Here is a 17,442-nt window from a genome sequence, read left to right as displayed (position 1 = left end):
TTGTCAGATCATGTTTGTTTCCATGAGCTGCAATAGGGAGAATGAAACAGAATGCTATTGCTTGGTATTTCTCTACCTTCTTCCTCCTCCACCGTACAGAGCGTAAGCAAGCATAAGCACCCTCAATCCAAACAACACCAACCCATTCATCTATCCCCTACCTACCTCCCCAACGTCCCGCACAACCAATCCATAACCCCCACAGATCCCAGATTCGTCCCAGGCCTCACATGATGCCCATCATGCGAAACCAGCAACCAGGATATCTCCCCCTGCTCATGAATATACAGCGCAATGACCTGCGACAGCGCGCCCATGATGAACTGGCTAACCACATGTGCGCGCATTAGCGAGGACAGAATCACCGCGCTGCCAAAGTTCACGAGCACGAATTCGGCTGGGTGGCTGTAGTATGCGGCCAGCGAGACGCTGGAGACGAAGCGGTGGTGCACGCTGTGGATTCGTTTGTAGAGAATGCCGCGGTGTAGAAGGGTGTGCAGGGTGTAGAATGTTATGTCGAAGAGAATTGTTCCTTGGATGAATCCCTTGCTTAGCTCTTGGATGGAGGGAAGGTTGGGTGAGATTGTGCTTAGGGACGTTTCTTCGAACGGAATATCGCGGGTGAGAGAGACGATGTACAAAAAGACTGCGTGGGAGACTCCCGCGAGGACGATGTTTGTTATGCACAGAGGCAGACAGTGCAGAAGTGCAGGACGGTCTTTTGGTCTGGTGGTGAAGGATTTGGCGAAGTAGAGCAGCAAGATTGTTAGTTGGAGGAGAGCGCTGCCGGTAACTTCGATTGTTGCGGGGGGGTAGCGGGTGACGATGGAGGTCCAGGTGGATGAGAGCATGTTCGCCAGGTAATCTTGAGCGCCTGGAGAAGGAGGAAGGATAGGGTTTGGACTTGGGAATTGATTAAGAGCCCCGGGTTGTTATATATAGCTATGGATGCACGTATGCCTGAACCGATGGACCTACCTAGGTATGTACAAGGGTAATGTAGAGTGTAAGCGCTAAAAGCAATCAGCTGCCTCTACATCCAGAATTCCGGTAGGTTCAAGCGAGATCCCGAGCAATGCTATATGTACATGGGAACCTCAAGATAAAGATTCTTCTCTAAGGCAAAAGGATGCGAGCGTCCGTAGGTGGGTGGGTAAAGCCAGCGATAACGATGTGCGTGAGAGCAGGGGGGCTAGGGTCTGGCACTGTTTCGGTCTTTTGTATGAGAAGAGCCTAATATATAGAATGAATATCGCTCTCAGAACCCAACTTCTATACCGTACGCTGGCCAATGCTTTGAGGAATAGTCTGATTAAGGTCCTTTATCAAACTACTAAAGTACGATGATCATGTAATTAATGAATTATGAAAGGAACTAGGATAATCCTTCCTAGTAAACTAGTATTAATACTAGGTAAGCAAACACCGATACTAATTACTAAGGTAATAAGTTTTTAGTAATAAGGGGTTATGTAAATAAATAGTCCTTGCACTCTAAAAAGTCATTCAATACACCCCCTTAATAAAGTCATTATAATACTACCCTAACTTCCTAATCTAGTAATCCATGGCGTCCCGTGGTGATAAGTTAAGAGAAGAAAAACATAGGAAAACTTTATACTATTAAATTGTAAAACTACGGTTATTAAACCATGTATATAGCCTATTAAATTAGTTATTTAATGAAAATTTTTATAATGCCTGGTAGCTTATTAAACTAGTTAAACTTTATTTTTAAGTAGCTTAGTAAGTATATTTATAATATTATTTTTATTCTATATATATAAGAGGTGGACTAGCCCCTTTTAAATTATATTTTAAATTTAATAATAGGTAATATTAATATACTTTATATATATATATATTAAGTTAAGTATTATTTATTACTAGCTTTAATACTAGCTGCTTATTAGTTAATAACTATTTTAAAGTAATACATTTAAATTTATTTTTTTAATATATATAAGCCATAGGGCTTTTTTATTTAAAATAATAATAATATAATATTTTCCCTTGTATATTAATAAAGAAATAATTATTTAATAATTTTTTACCTTATTTTAAGGTATAGTTTCTTTATATTTAACTAGCTTTACCCCCTTATGTTATTCAGATACCAGGTCTGACTTGCGGCGTGCGAGTGACGCCAGGGTGAGCCAAGTTGCACCCCTCCCCTCCACAGCCGTCTGCGAACCCCACAAGGATTGATTGCATCTCTTCGCCCTCCTTACCAGCCAATGGTAAAATTGCCGCATACCTTTTATCTCAGCACATTTGACATGCCAGGCTTGGAGCTGCAGTACCTAGATATAATTGGCGCAGGACGGCGGATCCCGGCCTTTAGGTAGCCCTTATAGATAAACATGGATGCATTAGTAGACTTGATTAAGATGCTGGGGGCGAGATAAATTTGCCTTGGCGCTTTACTAATAGGTAAGGCGGAATGGTGGGCTACTGAGAGGCTAAGAGCAAGTATAAAGAGGGTAATTAAGCTCGCAGGGGTTGTATCTTAATTTAATATGCATTTAATGTACACTCTCCCTCTAACTTCTAACCTGCTCCTTTTTCTTTACTCTTTCCCACCGCCTGTCTACCCTAATATAACCTAGAACATTAGTTATTTCCCATAATATGCTCTCTATAATTCACATAAACAGCTTCAAACCATGCCCCCCCCCCCTTACAGGAAGCCAATCCCACCACATAAATCACCTAATTCATGCTCTCCAAGAACCCAGAATCTTTCTCGGCCCAAGCCTTGCCATAATTCCCTTCAAATCACCCTGCCACCTCCCAAGCATAACCTTCCTGCGCGGCCACCAGCCGAAGTTTGTGCACCTACCATTGTAGACACTCGGCCACATCCACCACTATAAAACTTTCAATAACAACCACGGGAAATAACTGCATCAGAACCGCATATATATACCAAGACTCCTAAACACAGCACAACATCTCCAAACGGGTTGGCGCCTCATATAAGTATGCACACTGCATCACAGAACGTGCCTATATCACAATTAGCGCATGTGCCAGGATGGCCACTCTCCTCTAAGGCTTCATTACAAAACTGACAGCGCGCCTCAATCCGCCTTAACAGAAGACAGCTTTGACGAGAGCGCACATGTTATCATTGCAATGAATCTCCTACACTGGCAATGTCATCCTATTTACCATTGTCTGCTCGGCTATCTTAAACTAACCAAATATCTCCATTAGTAGGCACATTCACCTCAGCCTTACAATGCTCAGCAAGCACCTCAGCTCTGAATACTCGCCTATCATAATGGCTTCCGAGCATCCCGAAACTCTAGGTACTCATCCATACACCCTATATAAGACGAGCATATAATAATTGCATCCATTACTGGTCATGGGATGAGCTCTGGACTCATTCAGAGGTGAGGCTGAAGGATGTCGAATACTACGTCGCCTCCATCAAGTTTTTATGAAGAAATTGGAGGGAGTGGGCAAGGAATTTCCGGGTTCACGCAGTTGGATCTAGTTATTGCTTTAGATAACGATTTGCGCAGCATGATATTAAGCTTTCAAAGCTATAACGATTCGCCGACTTGGCAAGGCGAATTTGCGGCATATGCTGTGTGAGCTTTCCCTTATTTTTAACATGATACAAAACTGATAAAAGTAACTCCTAATAAATCATTAGAGTCTCCCTCTTAATCTTCGATTTCCTCAGCCAACAGGCAGGAATAGCGGCTGTCACGGAGCGCATGGGCCAGCGCCATATAGAAATCCTGGCCTCAATTGAGATGCCGGTACGGATGGTGAAACATCAACTTAGTGAGGCCGCGGCCAGTGGCCACAATACTGACTGCCTGACACCGCTTTCTAGGACCATTCTGGTGCTTGGAGCAGATGGCTAAAATCGCTTAGATCAGTCGAAATAGACGAGTGCATATCAAGCCAGGCAAGGGTTTTCACAGACTTGTTGCGTTGCCTTAGCGCGCGATGGAGCCTGGAAAGTACAAAAACTCAGCTCTCTCCAACGCACTCACTGCGGAATCAATGTTATACAGGAAACTACTTGAGAACTAAGGGCGCGATATGGCCTCTAGGGATTTCGGGCGTAGCTACAGCGGCACTACTGTGGAAGGCGGTCGAATTAGGCGTCTTTTAATACACTGAGCTACGGATGATTTGTTAGGTAGGTACTGGACCTGAGTTAGCAAAACTTTAGAAGCAAGAAAAGTGTATTATCATCGGCGGTCCTTTGCTGCGCCGTGATATGTGGATGCTTTGGGACGAAGGAAGCTCTAGGCAGCTAGTAAATTAGCTACTAATTCTGGCTACCCCGTCATTTGATCGGGCTAATGATCTGCTGATCTCAGAGGCGCAGATTCTGTTTGCGCCAAAGACAAGATATACTCATCCGGGAGGTTCCGGCTTTTGCGGCTTTTGCGGCTTATGGGGTCTATGAGGTTAAGGATGCACGTATAATTATCACATCTCTGAAGCCCAGTGAGCAGGCACTTTTCCGGTGATTGAAGATACCATGGTGGATTTGGCGTTAGCACCTTTTCTCCACAAACCAGTTATATCCGAATATGGAAGGAAGGGCGATGAAAACATCGGCTTGGGCACCATAGCTGTGGGGGCACCACCGATCGCCCCTGGACGGCTCTTGTATAGTACCAGACTATAAATACAGGGTTATATGCCGCTGTGGAGTATACGTGAGGGGCTAACACTTGTGCTTATGGTAGAAAATCATATTCGCTAAGAGTAGAGGTAAAGCACAAATCCATTTCACTTCAAAATCCTGATTCTTTGGAGATGTCATAATGGCAAGTTTGGTTTGGACGTAGAGCGAACATTAGAAGGGCGTAGAAATAGAAATAGCTCAACAAAAATAAGACAAGGAAGTAATACCAGCCGACATCGCCACATCTAGTCATCCTTACAATAAACCCGGAACCCAAGGGATACTTATACTTCTGGACGGACAGGCAATCTGGTATGGATGTACAAAAAGCCGCCTTTGTCACTACACTTTCACACGCGAGGGCAATAACTAGAGCGAAAACAAACAGCCAAATACACTAAACCGCAATCACTAGGTGGTTCAGATCCATCTGCGGCATCGAGCTCGCAGAGAGCAGATCATCACTAGCCTCGGCATTACCTGCACCGTATTGTCTGAGATTGCACTTATCCAAACCCTTGATACCATCGAGATCCCCCTGGAACAATCGGAATATATCTGAATTCAGCCGCTCGTACTCGGAGTAATCCTTGGGCCAGTTTCCAAGGCGCTCGACGGCAAGCTTGAGCAGATGCAGGTGCTTCCGAACAGACTTGCCATGCCCGTGATCCGCTTCGCCAGGGCTAGAAGCCTTTGATGATGAGGGACTCGCGGGAGGCGAGGCATCGGCGTCGATGGCGGTGGGTGCGGAGTTGGGATCGACGAAGGCGCGGAGAGCGTTCTCGTGCAGCGCCGCCGCTCGCTTGTAATACTGCCTCGCGAGCTCGCGGTGGTCGTCCGTACTTTGGTATCCCTGTGCGCGGCTCGTGTACATCTGGGAGAGGACGACTGTCATCTCGAGTGTCCTGGGGTGGAGAGGCCCATGTACGCGGGCGCAGTTGTAGACGATGTCCTCGGCCAGACGAATGGCTGACGCGTGGTTCCCTGCCATGTAGAGGGTAACGGCGAGCCACTGACCAAGGGCCAATGTGTACGTATCGTCTGGGCCCGCTGCCCGCAACTTCTGGCGCTTCTCCCACAGCGCTGTGAGGAGCCATGTGAGATTGTCGTAATCTTTCACCTTGTCGAGTACCTTGATTAGAGCGTTGAGGTTGAGGGCGTCCAACTGCGTCAGGTCGATGTTCTTGGTTCTGCAGCAGCTGATCATCTTCTTGGTAATGAAGGCAGACACCTGGAGCATCTTATCAGCCTCCGGCTCACGACGCGATTTCATCGCCCAGCTGAAGATCATGAGCCCCATTTTAAACAGCAGCTTCATTGGGTCGATGGATAAAAGCCCATTGACCGAACGAATGTAGCGGAAGGTGGAAAGGGCCAGATCGCACGCAAATTGATTGCTGTCCTGGTCCTTGGACTGCAGAAGCTGCACCACCCGGCCGTGGCTTGCGAGAGCAACAGACCGCAAGAAGTTTTCCGAAGAATGTGACTGGAAATAGTCAAAAATGGTGGAGACAAATACCACGGCTTGGTTACGCTGTAATTCAAGCTTCCCTCCCTGAGTCGACATAAAGTAGTTGGTGAGTTGATCCACGACCGCAATGGATATTGCCGTCTGGCCTCTGGCGAGTAGAAGACCGCGCAGGTGCGACGCGATACCAAGCACGCTCTGTAAGGTGCTAGACTTGGCCTGGATTTCCATTCGGAAACGCTCGAAATAGTGAGCCTCTGCCAGGAGCGACGAATGGATTTCAGCCATTGTAAGAGACGCCTCCTCTCGTTCACGGAGACTGTACTCGAGCTGGGCTAGGAATAGCAGGCTATGTCGCTGGCTTGAGCTCAGCTTTATCCCGACGGAGGTAATGTTTATGGTCTCCCTCGCGACGATCTGCTGGTAGATTTCCAATGCTAGCTTCCTTGCGTGATGAACCTGGCCAATGCGCCTGTAGCATGAGGCGATACTAGTCGCGGCGGCGATTTGCTCGGCAGAGATTCTTTCAGACGACACGATGTGGACCGCTGTATCCTGGAGAATAGTCACGGCAGCTTGGATCTCCTTTCTCTGCTCATACATGGAAATCACCTCCTCCATCTGGGCGATAGAGCTAGCATGTGCCCATCCGTAGGTTTCACGGAAGGAGGTCCAACGTTCGACACGAGCAGTCACGATTCGCTGGAACTGTTGCGTGGAAAGCTCTGACCACGTCGACTGCACTCCTTGCTGCGCTTCGTACATAGCTTCCAGCGTAAGTCGGATAGTCTTGTACTCAATATCAACCTCGCTTGACTGCATGCCGAGGAGAGCCTCGAAGAGCTCAATGGCTTCTGCCTCATACTGTTTGAACCCTTGAGCCATAAACGCGAGTGTTTGTGTCGCACGAATCGTGATGGCGGCTTGCGCACCGAATACAGTCAGGCATGCCTTCCGATACTGGACCGTGACATCATGGATAACATGGACATCTGCATGGGTCATCTGGAGGCAGAAAACATAGCGCTCGTACACAGACTGCACAAATTGTGAATCACGCAGTTTGTTGTTGACGTGCGGGTGTTCGAGCGTATTGAACAGGATCTGGCACGGCCGCAGGGCCTCGGAGTAATGTGCCTGCTTGGTGAGTTCGGTCACCAGTACAACCAGCGTGTCAAAGGCACGGGTTTCGCAAATGTCCGAATCCTTGTTCAGTATCTCGAAGATTTGACTATAGTATCCGATCGCAGGTGCCTGCAGGCTGGTCAATTCGGCCAATGTCCACAGCTGTTGCAGCACCATGGGATGTTCCCTTCCGAAGCGGCTGGAATAATCATTGAGGATGTTGACATGAATTGACACCAGTTGCTCAGTTTGGCGCGTGCGCTCATAGAACTGTATTAGTCTATGTGTGGCAGACTGCAGCAACTTGTCCCCAGGTTGTCGATCGCGCCGCAGGGCTTGATACAGTCTCCGGCAGACGTCTTCCTCCCTTGTGGTGTAACGACGATACGTGTAACAATCGCGCAGCTGCTGAGCAAGCTCGACGCAGCACTGTACATCTTTCGATGGAAGTCGTACATCGTCGACGGCCAACGCAAAGAAAGACGGCCACATGGCTCGCAGTATCATCTTCAGCGATTTGGTAGCCTCCGTCCACCGGTGCTGAGACAGATACCTCTGCACCAGCGATTGGCTAGCTGTGATGGTAAAGCTGCTGTCAATTGCTCCTTGTTCAATCATCTCGACGAGTTCATGCTCTGTAATCGTGGTTGTGTGTGAGCCTGCGACGTGCCGGACTTCCTTCAAAGTGGACTGAATGTGCTGCTGGATCTGTGAGTACAGCGAGCTATGAACGCTGACATGTTGCACTGATTGCTTGAAGACTTCCAATGCCATCCACGAAAGTCCCACGGTACTCATGAGCTGTGCAATCGCGACGAATTGCGTAATGACCTCCTCGTCGCTGACTATTACCTCCTGGTGCTCGGTCCAGAAGCTCGTGAGGAGCGCAGCTACTTCTGTCTTCCTCTCTTGAGACACGAGGAAGTTAGAGTACGCCTGAACAACCTTAAGACTGCGAAGCTCCCACTCGAGGGATCTGTGCAAGCGATATTCTTTGGTAACTCGTTGCCAAAGATCGACAAAGGCGTATTCGGCAGCGGATACGTTGGCTTCACGAACATATTTGTAAGCCTTTTCGAGGAGGGCATTGAATTTGAACGACTGCGAGACGAATTGATCCGGCTTGACATCGTCGAGGTCAAGAACGGTCCCGTGCCCTATGATGTCCCCCGGCCCATTGATCTGGACGATCAAAGAATGTTCTGAGGGTCGTCGATCTGGAAGATATCCTGGGCCTTTGTCGTTGGAGATCCCGTTCAGATACATCGTCAATTTATTCGCCTCGTGGGTATTTCCGATGGCTATATAGTGCTGCACAAGCTGGTGTTGCATTGAGACCACGGCATCACTAGTGCTGCCGTAGTGAGTCTTGTAGCAATCTATGAGGACGCGCATTATCTCCACACGCTGTACCATGATTGTCGTATGTGACGTTGTCACTTGGCTCGAGGTTGAGGTCAGAAACACCTGCATCATATGCATTGTGATAACGTGATGTGTCGAGAGCACTTGCTGGCATGACATCGCAGCACCATATAATATCTGGCTTGCTTGGGTGTGTTGCACCGGTTGGATCATTTCGTAGAGAAGCGCTTGACAAAGGATTGTTTGGAGAGTGGCAGGATTCTTTGACCCGAGGACTTTCTTATATAACTGCACTTGGGTGTCGTGCAGAATTACGCGCGACGGAGTAGACTTATACTCCCACAGCGTCATCTCCAGGCGTCCTAATATTGGCGAGGCCGGCAAGTAAGGGCGAAGCTCATTGGCCCTGCTGCTAATTCCTTTATCCGTGTTACAGTCGAACAGCATCCTCGCGTGGCCCAACCAATATCGAATTGCAAACTCCAGCAATGGGTACCGCGCCAGCAGGGTCGAGGTGTGTTGATCAGCGAGTCGATCCAGAGATGGCTCGTCGCTACCCGTCACAGATTGTTTGATGTAGAGTGCAAGCCTCTGGAGGAAATCGACATCCGTATCTCGGGCGCCTCCCTTTCGTTCTCCACGAGAAAGAGTCTCCAATAGTGCGGTGCGGATTCGGCCGTGACGCAGGTGAACAAGGTTATGCTGGTAAAATACCAACGGCTGTAGCGGCTTCAACGTCTCATGGACGTTAATCTTTTGCTCTGAAACGGTCCCTTTGTCTAGCTGGATAGAGAGAAGGGCCGACAATTCCCAGGTAGCCAGCGGGCGAGCAGCTGTAGCTAGCCAGCCCAATATCTTCTGTCCATCGGGATGCATATGAACCTTCAGCGCATGGTTTACCAAGTCGTTGATTGTGTATTTCGCCTTAACGAGGTTGCTAACGGCTTTAGTAAGCGCCTCTGGGCCGGACGCGCCTTCGTGTCGAATTTTTTTCGAGCCCAATTTCGCCCATAAAAAGGATCCGTCTGCTGCCTTCACGATATTGTTCACGCACATCTCTCTCTCATCTGCTGGCATTCCGTCGAAGGCCGGAGAAGACTCGAAAACTCGGCGAACGACGGCAGCCATGTCATCGAAAATCTGTGCTGAAGTGATTCGCACGACAGACTGCTCTAGAATATTGGCAGGCTTCTCGGAAGCAAGAACAATCATTTTAAAGTTGCCTGCGTTAGCAGTTACTGATGCAAGTCGTTGTGCCAATGCGCTATGCCCGCAACTTGCTTCGTCCAGACCGTCCACGACAAGGACCGACTTTCTGGCGTCTTTGAGGCAGGCGGGAAGCGCGGATTCGATCGCATTCCAGAGAACGTTTACAAACTGGTCCTCATCGACTGTCTGTCGACAGCGCGTGTACGCATCTGAAAGCGTCCGATACAAGGTGATGTTGCCTATTCTTGTTGCGAACAGTTGACGAAGGATAGCCTTGGCAATAGCAGCAGGTGTTGTCAAGGCGGGGATACGACTGTCTGTGATTTGCTGCGTTAGCAAGCTTGATGTTACAAAATCTCATATAATAGCACTGCACGGGGAACAAACTGATTGGGATAAACAGGGGCCTGTAGTTGACGCCGCCGATAGGGTGTTGAAGCTGGTCATTGATTACCGTAGCCAGAATCGACTTGCCCGAGCCTGGCTTCCCTACAATGGCCAGTGTCTTCTCGTCGCTTTTCAAGAATCGCGCAAGATACGGATTGAGCCAGAGACACGTCGATTCTTCTCGTTCATGAGCAAGCTGGGCAGTGAAATTTGTGATGTCCTTGAGGACCGGATCCTCCGGCTCCAACCACTCGTGAATCAGCTTGATCTCAGCTCCTAATATCAATGAGAAGCCGAGCAAAACAAATCCAGGCCGTTGAAAGGATGAGTTTCAGGGAGATACCTCTGCCCTCCGCAAGCCCCTCCTGCAAAAGCTGCTGTTTCCACATTAACTCAACAACATCCTCGCAACGCTTGCGGAACCTTTCAATTGGTCCAGGAAATGTACTGTGAATGTCAATAGTCACAGACTTGGACTCCCTCAGCCGCCTGTGGGAGTGGGTCGCAACACCATAGACAAGTGTAACTAGGTCAGCCAACGCAAGAATCACTTGATCCTTAATTGTCTGCGATACGGCGAACAGCTCGGCCCGGCTTAGAAGGTTGTCCAGCGCAATAGAGCACCGGTAGAAGAAGTTGAACAAATCCAAAAGCGCGTCTGCATTATCCTCCCCAAACTGGGATCACACACCGAGTTAGCGGCCCAAGCCTGCTAATAGATCTGTTACTCGGATCTTTCCTACCTCAAGAAGGCTACCACAATACGTGTAAGCCAACTGTGTAGCCATTTGGCTCTCCTGTGCGAAGTGCTGGATGGCACCGTCGAAAGAATGCAGCCGTTCCACGAAGAGCTTTGCGCAGATTAACACCTTGTCGTAGCTGCTCCCCTCCGGAGGTAACTTGTGCATACGCTCGGAGCGGATCCATTCGAGAAGGCTTGCATGGCTTGCGCCAATGGTGCTCGACATGGTGATACCGTTGCCATTGTGAGGTTTCAAGCTGTGTACAAGGTCTGTCAAAGCCCCTGCCCCGGAGCCGTTCCACGGTCCGACGGTAGAGGATGTGGAAGCAAAGGAGGCATCTTTCCAGGCTTTTGCGAGGCCAGGCACCATCCTGCTGCCGTAGACAAAAGAGTCGCCAGGTGGCTCAAAAGAGTGATGGACATGAGCTTGAAATGTGGTAGCCATTTCTTTGGCACAGCACGACTATTTTATATTTTCATGTAGAGAGGTCACCATAGACGCCTGTCATTTTTTGAAAAATTGGGAAAATACTAGAAAAATACTCTTCGAATGCACGTTTCATTCCTCTTATACTTGCGAGGTTCAATAGCTACGGCATCAGACGGAAGTCAAAACTCATTTTGGTGGAACGCTCTTCTCTCCAGTCACTGGGAACATGACGTGAGCTCATTTGACTTGCATCCTATGCAACTCTGATGCAACTCGAACTCAAGACTATACATCCGGTTTCCGAAACCCGCCCATGTGAAAGGAAACGATACAAAGTCCGATACGCTTCCAGACAACTGGTCCTGTGTCTGAGGTGTGATGATGTAAACAATCAAGAGATGGGACCGACGCCTACCAGTCTGTGGGATTTTGGTCGATGCCGCGATCACGTTCACGTGGACCGATGTGAGAACCAATTTTCTTGACTGGCAAACAGTTGATGAAAGTGACTGGACGATTGATTTTTTTACGCGGCGTGGTATAGTCTCAGGCCGACCGGACACCTGTAGAGCAAAGGAAGGCTCATCTGAGCGAGCTCATGATGGATTATTGAGAAGCAGAAACACCACAGGTGCAATATCAATGTCATATCCTGCGCAGAGAAGAGCACAATATCTCGGCTCCTCTAGTATCCGGCCTCCGAACCGCATCTCCAAATCCATGGAATCAATTGACTGGAGTCTCCGCAACGTCCAGGAAAACCTCGCGCCGAACATGTGTAGATTGGGCCTAGCGGATTCTATTTCCGCAAACTTACGGAAGTCGCTTTTCCGCAATTTGTGTCGCCGGAAACAGGGGGTGAAGCGTGTCTAGAGTTTTCCTGCGAGGCCTGCAACTGTCATATCATCACGACCGCGAGTTTCGCTCGCCGTAGGCCCACGCGAAAAAAGGCCAACGTCCTATGATTACCAATAGACATATGCATGTAGATATCCCCGGTCTGCGCGTCATACATTATGCAGCCTTTCCCCCATGCCTGTAGACAGCATGGGACCTCCCGCAAACCACCAATGGTATTGACTTTGTTTCAATCCCAATTTTCTTACGGCTTTCACGTGCCGCACAGCCGATCGAACTCGACATCAGAATGAAGTCGATGGTCTCAATGATTGTTCGTATGGTCGCGCTTTTGGCCGCCATATGGCTCCTCTGTTATCATCGTCCTTCAAGAACTATTATCGTTCCTGAAAGAATGTTCATTTTCAGGGTGTGAACTTTTAGGCGGACTATAGTGGTTCATGATAAGTGATATTAGGATAATTTTGTACATTATTCATCAAATCAAAAATCTTATAGGCTGCGAAGCATGTTTTTCCCAGTCAATACAATTAAACTTAATAAAAGAAAATGTATACTTGCGAAATAATTAGTGGCTGCTCTGAATAGATCTTCAATGATTGTTAGACAAGGCGCAGTACGACGCATGGGCAAACAATGGTCACAGGACAAATGATACTTGAATTTCATCTACTAACAGAGCTCGATACAAGGGCATAATAAGTTCGAGTTCAAGGCAAACCCTTATTATATTATTCTAACAGGGTTGCAAGCAGCGCTGTCAGGTGCACTTGTCTGTTTGCAGCTATAACCCCACATGGTTGATCGGAAAATAGTTCCGAACCAGCCAGATTTTTCTCCTTCACTTCTCTGACGCTTGCTACTAAGGACCGATACTGTAAAAAGGGGATACGCAATACTTATTCTTATCCACGTGGACCTCTGTATGGGCTTTGTAGCACGTACTGAATAAGAAGGTTGTTAAGCACCCCGCAAGCACCTGCGAGGTACTCAGCAGCCTGTGCTCAAGTGCTAATTTATTCCAGGTACCTAGATTACTGAAATTAGGATATGTCCAGGCCTTTTCTTTGTCTTCTCATCTACAACTTAAAGGTGTTGTTAATTGACTTTGCTTCAGGTCGAAGTATGAAGACCAGATGCTTCGCAGGAAATTCAAACCACAAGTTATCTATAAATAAACGCGCAGATGAAGGCACTTATTGAGGGACCATCCCTAAGCCCAACCCTAATATATTTTATATATCCTTGCTTGAACCATGGCAGGGTTAAAATGAAGTTAAATTAATTCAGGAATTAAAGAGAAGTTAAGGAATAGGAAATTAGTAATATTATAGTATAAAATATAAACCAAATAAAGATTTTTACTTAATAAAATAAAATATCTAGCTATTGAATGTAACGGCCTAGAATATAGAGCCAGGTACAAAGCAGAACACTAAGGAAAAGGGTGTGAAACAGTGGTTAATCTCTAAGTCGCATATCATAAAGACTAACTCTTGGCTAACTAAGCTATGCTAAGGGTTGGCCTTAGATACATGGGGAGAATTAGTCATGATGTCACCATGTTCTGTTCTCCTTATGTCATTAGCCTCCTTCGCCGCCTAAGGCTGACACTAGCTCCCACTATAGCTTAGTTAGCTAAGAGTTAGCTTTTATATATAAATAACCTAGAGGACCACTATTATTTTACTTCCTTATAGTGATCTACTATATACCTGGCTCTATACCCTAGGCTGTTACAAGGTTTTCCCTAAAAACATATTTTTAAACCCCTTACACGCAGAGATAGGTTTTAATTTTTTAACCATTATTAATCAACTATTAGCCCGGGCTAATATAAGTAACTTATGTACATTTATAGTGGCTTGGGTAGAACCCAGACCGCCTGCTAAATTAAGCATGGTGGCAGTAGAATAAGTAAGTATAATCAATTAAAACAAACTAAAAATTCTTAAAAGGGTTTAGCTTACGCCAAGATAATGAATTATATAATAAGGGCTATGTATAAGAGTTTATGCTAGGGTCAGATGACTTTCATAAATCTTTTTACCGAAAGACCACATAAACCGCAAGATACCTTGCGGTTTCCCTAGAACCCATTAAGTAGCGCAACCGGGGCCTTGTAAGCCTCAGGCATCACATGCCTACCAGGCCTTACACTATGCTTAAAGGGTCCTAACTAAATTAATAGCTATTATTATAATTTTTGAAGGTCTAAAGATAGCCTTTATTAATAATTAAATAGCTTAGGAATAGCTTTATTATAACTGAAAAAAGTAATTAATAAAATAACAAGAAAATAAAATTAAAAAATACCTACTTTAAAAACCCGGGCTTATAACCTATCAAATACTAAAGTATAATAATTATATAATTAATAAATTACTGAAGGAACTAGAATAATCCTTGCTAGAAAAGTAGTATTAATACATGGGAAGCAAATGGCTATACTAATTACTAAGGTAATGACTTCTTAGTAATAAGGGGTTATGCAAATAGATGGTCCTCGCACCTTAGAGAGGCACTTGACATCCTCGAAGTGGTCTTTGACTGCTGGAAGTCGGATATATATATTGTTGGACTGCCATGAGGAATTGAGTGTGCTACGAACAGAGTAGCGAAAACCACTTGTCTAGCAATCTGTCCTCCATCCAACTAATTGATTATAAGACCATTACCGCCATAGGTGTGATATAATTTATGTCAATATTTGATTTGTTCGGTCGGTTGGCTATGGGATGCAAAAAAAAAAAATTACAAAAAAAAATGTAATGCATCATCCGTGAATCGAACACGGGCCTCATCGATGGCAACGATGAATTCTACCACTAGACCAATGATGCTTCTTGATGTATTATAGCTATTTACTTTTGTCTTATAACGCAATAATCAATTCTGTCATTTCATTCATCACTTGCGTTGCCTTGATCCGGATCTTCCAGGTTGCCGCAAGACCACCCAAAGTTTCGACCACAACCTCTCGAGTTCACCAACGAGTCTTATTACGACTTCAAGGGACGAGCTCCGCGATTTAAAGCACAGAATACCTGCAAGATAACCGTCACGAAAATACCATACTCTCCGCAAGGAAGCAAGTACAAACCACCTCACTGTTGTCGCGATGATTCCCTCCAGGCTGCCGACAGGTGGAACGTGGAAGACGGACAGCAACGCGTTGGTTTATCTCGGCCTGACCTTGATCTCTATGACAAAACAAGCTAGGGAATCTACCCGTTTTAGGTCTGCCATCTGTAGTCCACACTACTTTCCTTAGGATGGCTACCCCCACCACTTACGCCGGGATCCTTAGCGCCCGCAGAGGAGCGGTATGCGATTTTTTGGTGAGCCTGGTGAATAGGTCGATCCCAAGGTATAACGTGGCAGATACGGCTAGTCGGTCGATATCCTGGGCAACTGAAGAAAGCTCTGCGCGCAGCTGCAGAAGAGCAATGGATTCGGGGATTGGCGCAGGGCAATGAAGAGATGAACTTGGAGCCCGAAGCGAGGCGAATAGGGCAGGATAAAACGATGGTATCCGAGTGGTTATTAACATAATTAAGGCCAGAATCAAGGGGGGTAACTTATTTCCCTCCGAAGCCTCAAAAAGCGACCGATCTGCTACATTGCTCGGGCCCCGTGCAACGGCGGCCGGTCTCCCACAGCTGTACGCCATCAAGCTACCCATTCGGTGATACGGACAACCAAATGAGGTGCGTGGTTACAGCTACGACTACGGTGTGCTCCAAACTACTGCCAATTTGGTCAATGATCTGTGTCGATTTGCATCACGGGGCGGGAAGCGAGAGCTATGGACTTCGTTGTTCAAACAAATATCCGCTGTACCGGCTCCGAGCAAGAAGCGAAACGGAGAGATATCTGCAGCTCTCGAGATCACTCCTGGTTGCCTTCTAGCATCGCTCGGTACATCCTTCGAATGCGTCGCTCCATATGGACTTGAGGATCATGCTTTGCTGGGACAAGGGAGAGTGGACCGGTGATTTCTTTCTGATATACTGATCGGCGACAATCAACGTGAAATTCCGGCGCATCATCCATATTATCCAAATGATATTTGTTCTGCCACAATATGGCCGTCGAAGGGCGCGGTTTGCGGAACAGCTCTGCAATCTCCAGCGCGGAGATGGACTGCCTCGCAGTGGCCATCAGCTCTGCCGCCGTTTGCCGGACATATAGCTGCGATGCGCAATGGACGACACCCGTTGTCCTCGCAGCAAGATGAAGCAGGCAGCTATTTGCGACGAGGTCGACAGGGACTTCTTCGAAAGGACGGTCGGTATTCCCCACTCGACTGAGATCCGTCAAACTGAAGCATAGAAGCAGAGTGTGCACCGGTATTGCTTTGTCGGGACCATATAGAGCAAAGGGCTCCGAAATCGCCGGTCCGATGGCTGCTGGACGGATAATAAGCACGGGAATTGATGAGGATTGATGCAGAAGCAGCCGTTCTGCTAGATGCTTGGCCTGCCCATACGGCCAGGGGTATCGATCATCGTTTTGCAGTTTCGAGAAGTCGGCGCCCGGAAGACCTAACGCTTCTTCGTTCGCATCCACTTCACCAGGAGGAGGATATAGTCGTTCTTCAATCAACCCTCCGGGCAGGAAACCGTTCACGGCAAGGCTGGAGAAATGGATGAACAAGCGGATATGAGGGAAATCAGCGACCGTTTCAAAAAGAGCAGTTGCTGTCTGGCAATTGTCTCGGACGGAATTTTCGAGCTCCTCGACAAGCGATATATTCGCAGCGGTGTTGATGACTGTCGTGACTTCACGGCGCAGCTTCTCGCGAACGGCCGGATTGAGTCCCAGGCCTGGTTTAGACAAATCGCCGGTAATAAGCTCGACCTTTCCTGTATCGAGTATATCATCAATCTGCTGCGGCATGCTAGACTCCCATTTGCGAACTGCATCGCTAACGGATCCGCGGCAGAGGGCATAGATCTTCTTGGTGGGCAGACGCAGGGCCAGCTTGTACAGCAGGCAACCGCCCAAGCTGCCCGTCGCACCGGTAAGAAAGATGACCTCGTCGTCGAAACGACGCAAATACTCATCGGCCGGCATATGGTCTGACATACTGACGATGGAAACCGAGTTGGAAGGCTTGAGGTTGGATGACGAAGATTGCTAATAAGGTCGCCATGGTCAACCAAGTCTCGAGGACAACGCACTACCTCGGC

The 17,442-nt window shown here is 47.4% G+C and overlaps 3 protein-coding genes and 1 non-coding gene across 4 annotated transcripts; all 4 read right to left on the bottom strand.

The window, feature by feature from the left end:
* Positions 1-85: 85 nt before the first annotated feature.
* On the bottom strand, positions 86-1,070 carry BDW74DRAFT_162856 (sterol desaturase family protein). The gene has a single exon (XM_073726013.1). The coding sequence runs from the start codon at positions 849-851 to the stop codon at positions 162-164; it is 690 nt and encodes a 229-aa protein (XP_073578585.1). The 5' UTR covers positions 852-1,070; the 3' UTR covers positions 86-161.
* A 3,803-nt stretch (positions 1,071-4,873) lies between these two features.
* On the bottom strand, positions 4,874-11,404 carry BDW74DRAFT_188878 (uncharacterized protein; the record flags this gene model as incomplete). The annotated part of the gene is made up of 7 exons (XM_073731834.1): positions 4,874-9,558; positions 9,592-9,788; positions 9,828-9,859; positions 9,899-10,147; positions 10,218-10,493; positions 10,561-10,894; positions 10,961-11,404. 7 exons carry the CDS (start codon positions 11,402-11,404, stop codon positions 5,061-5,063), a joined length of 6,030 nt encoding a protein of 2,009 aa, XP_073578584.1. The 3' UTR covers positions 4,874-5,060.
* A 3,615-nt stretch (positions 11,405-15,019) lies between these two features.
* Positions 15,020-15,090, bottom strand: BDW74DRAFT_t204. The gene has a single exon. It is a non-coding gene; the product is annotated as a tRNA-Gly (tRNA).
* A 1,048-nt stretch (positions 15,091-16,138) lies between these two features.
* BDW74DRAFT_183345 (uncharacterized protein) lies at positions 16,139-17,338 on the bottom strand (the record flags this gene model as incomplete). Its single annotated transcript, XM_073730501.1, has 1 exon — positions 16,139-17,338. The coding sequence occupies one exon, from the start codon at positions 17,336-17,338 to the stop codon at positions 16,139-16,141; it is 1,200 nt and encodes a 399-aa protein (XP_073578583.1).
* Between the last annotated feature and the right edge of the window lie 104 nt (positions 17,339-17,442).

This window comes from Aspergillus multicolor (genome assembly GCF_047715735.1).
Source record: "Aspergillus multicolor strain CBS 133.54 unplaced genomic scaffold BDW74scaffold_44, whole genome shotgun sequence".
NCBI lineage: Eukaryota > Fungi > Ascomycota > Eurotiomycetes > Eurotiales > Aspergillaceae > Aspergillus > Aspergillus multicolor.
The sequence above is the reverse complement of the archived record's forward strand: the minus strand, read 5'-3'. Positions and strand labels throughout refer to the sequence as shown.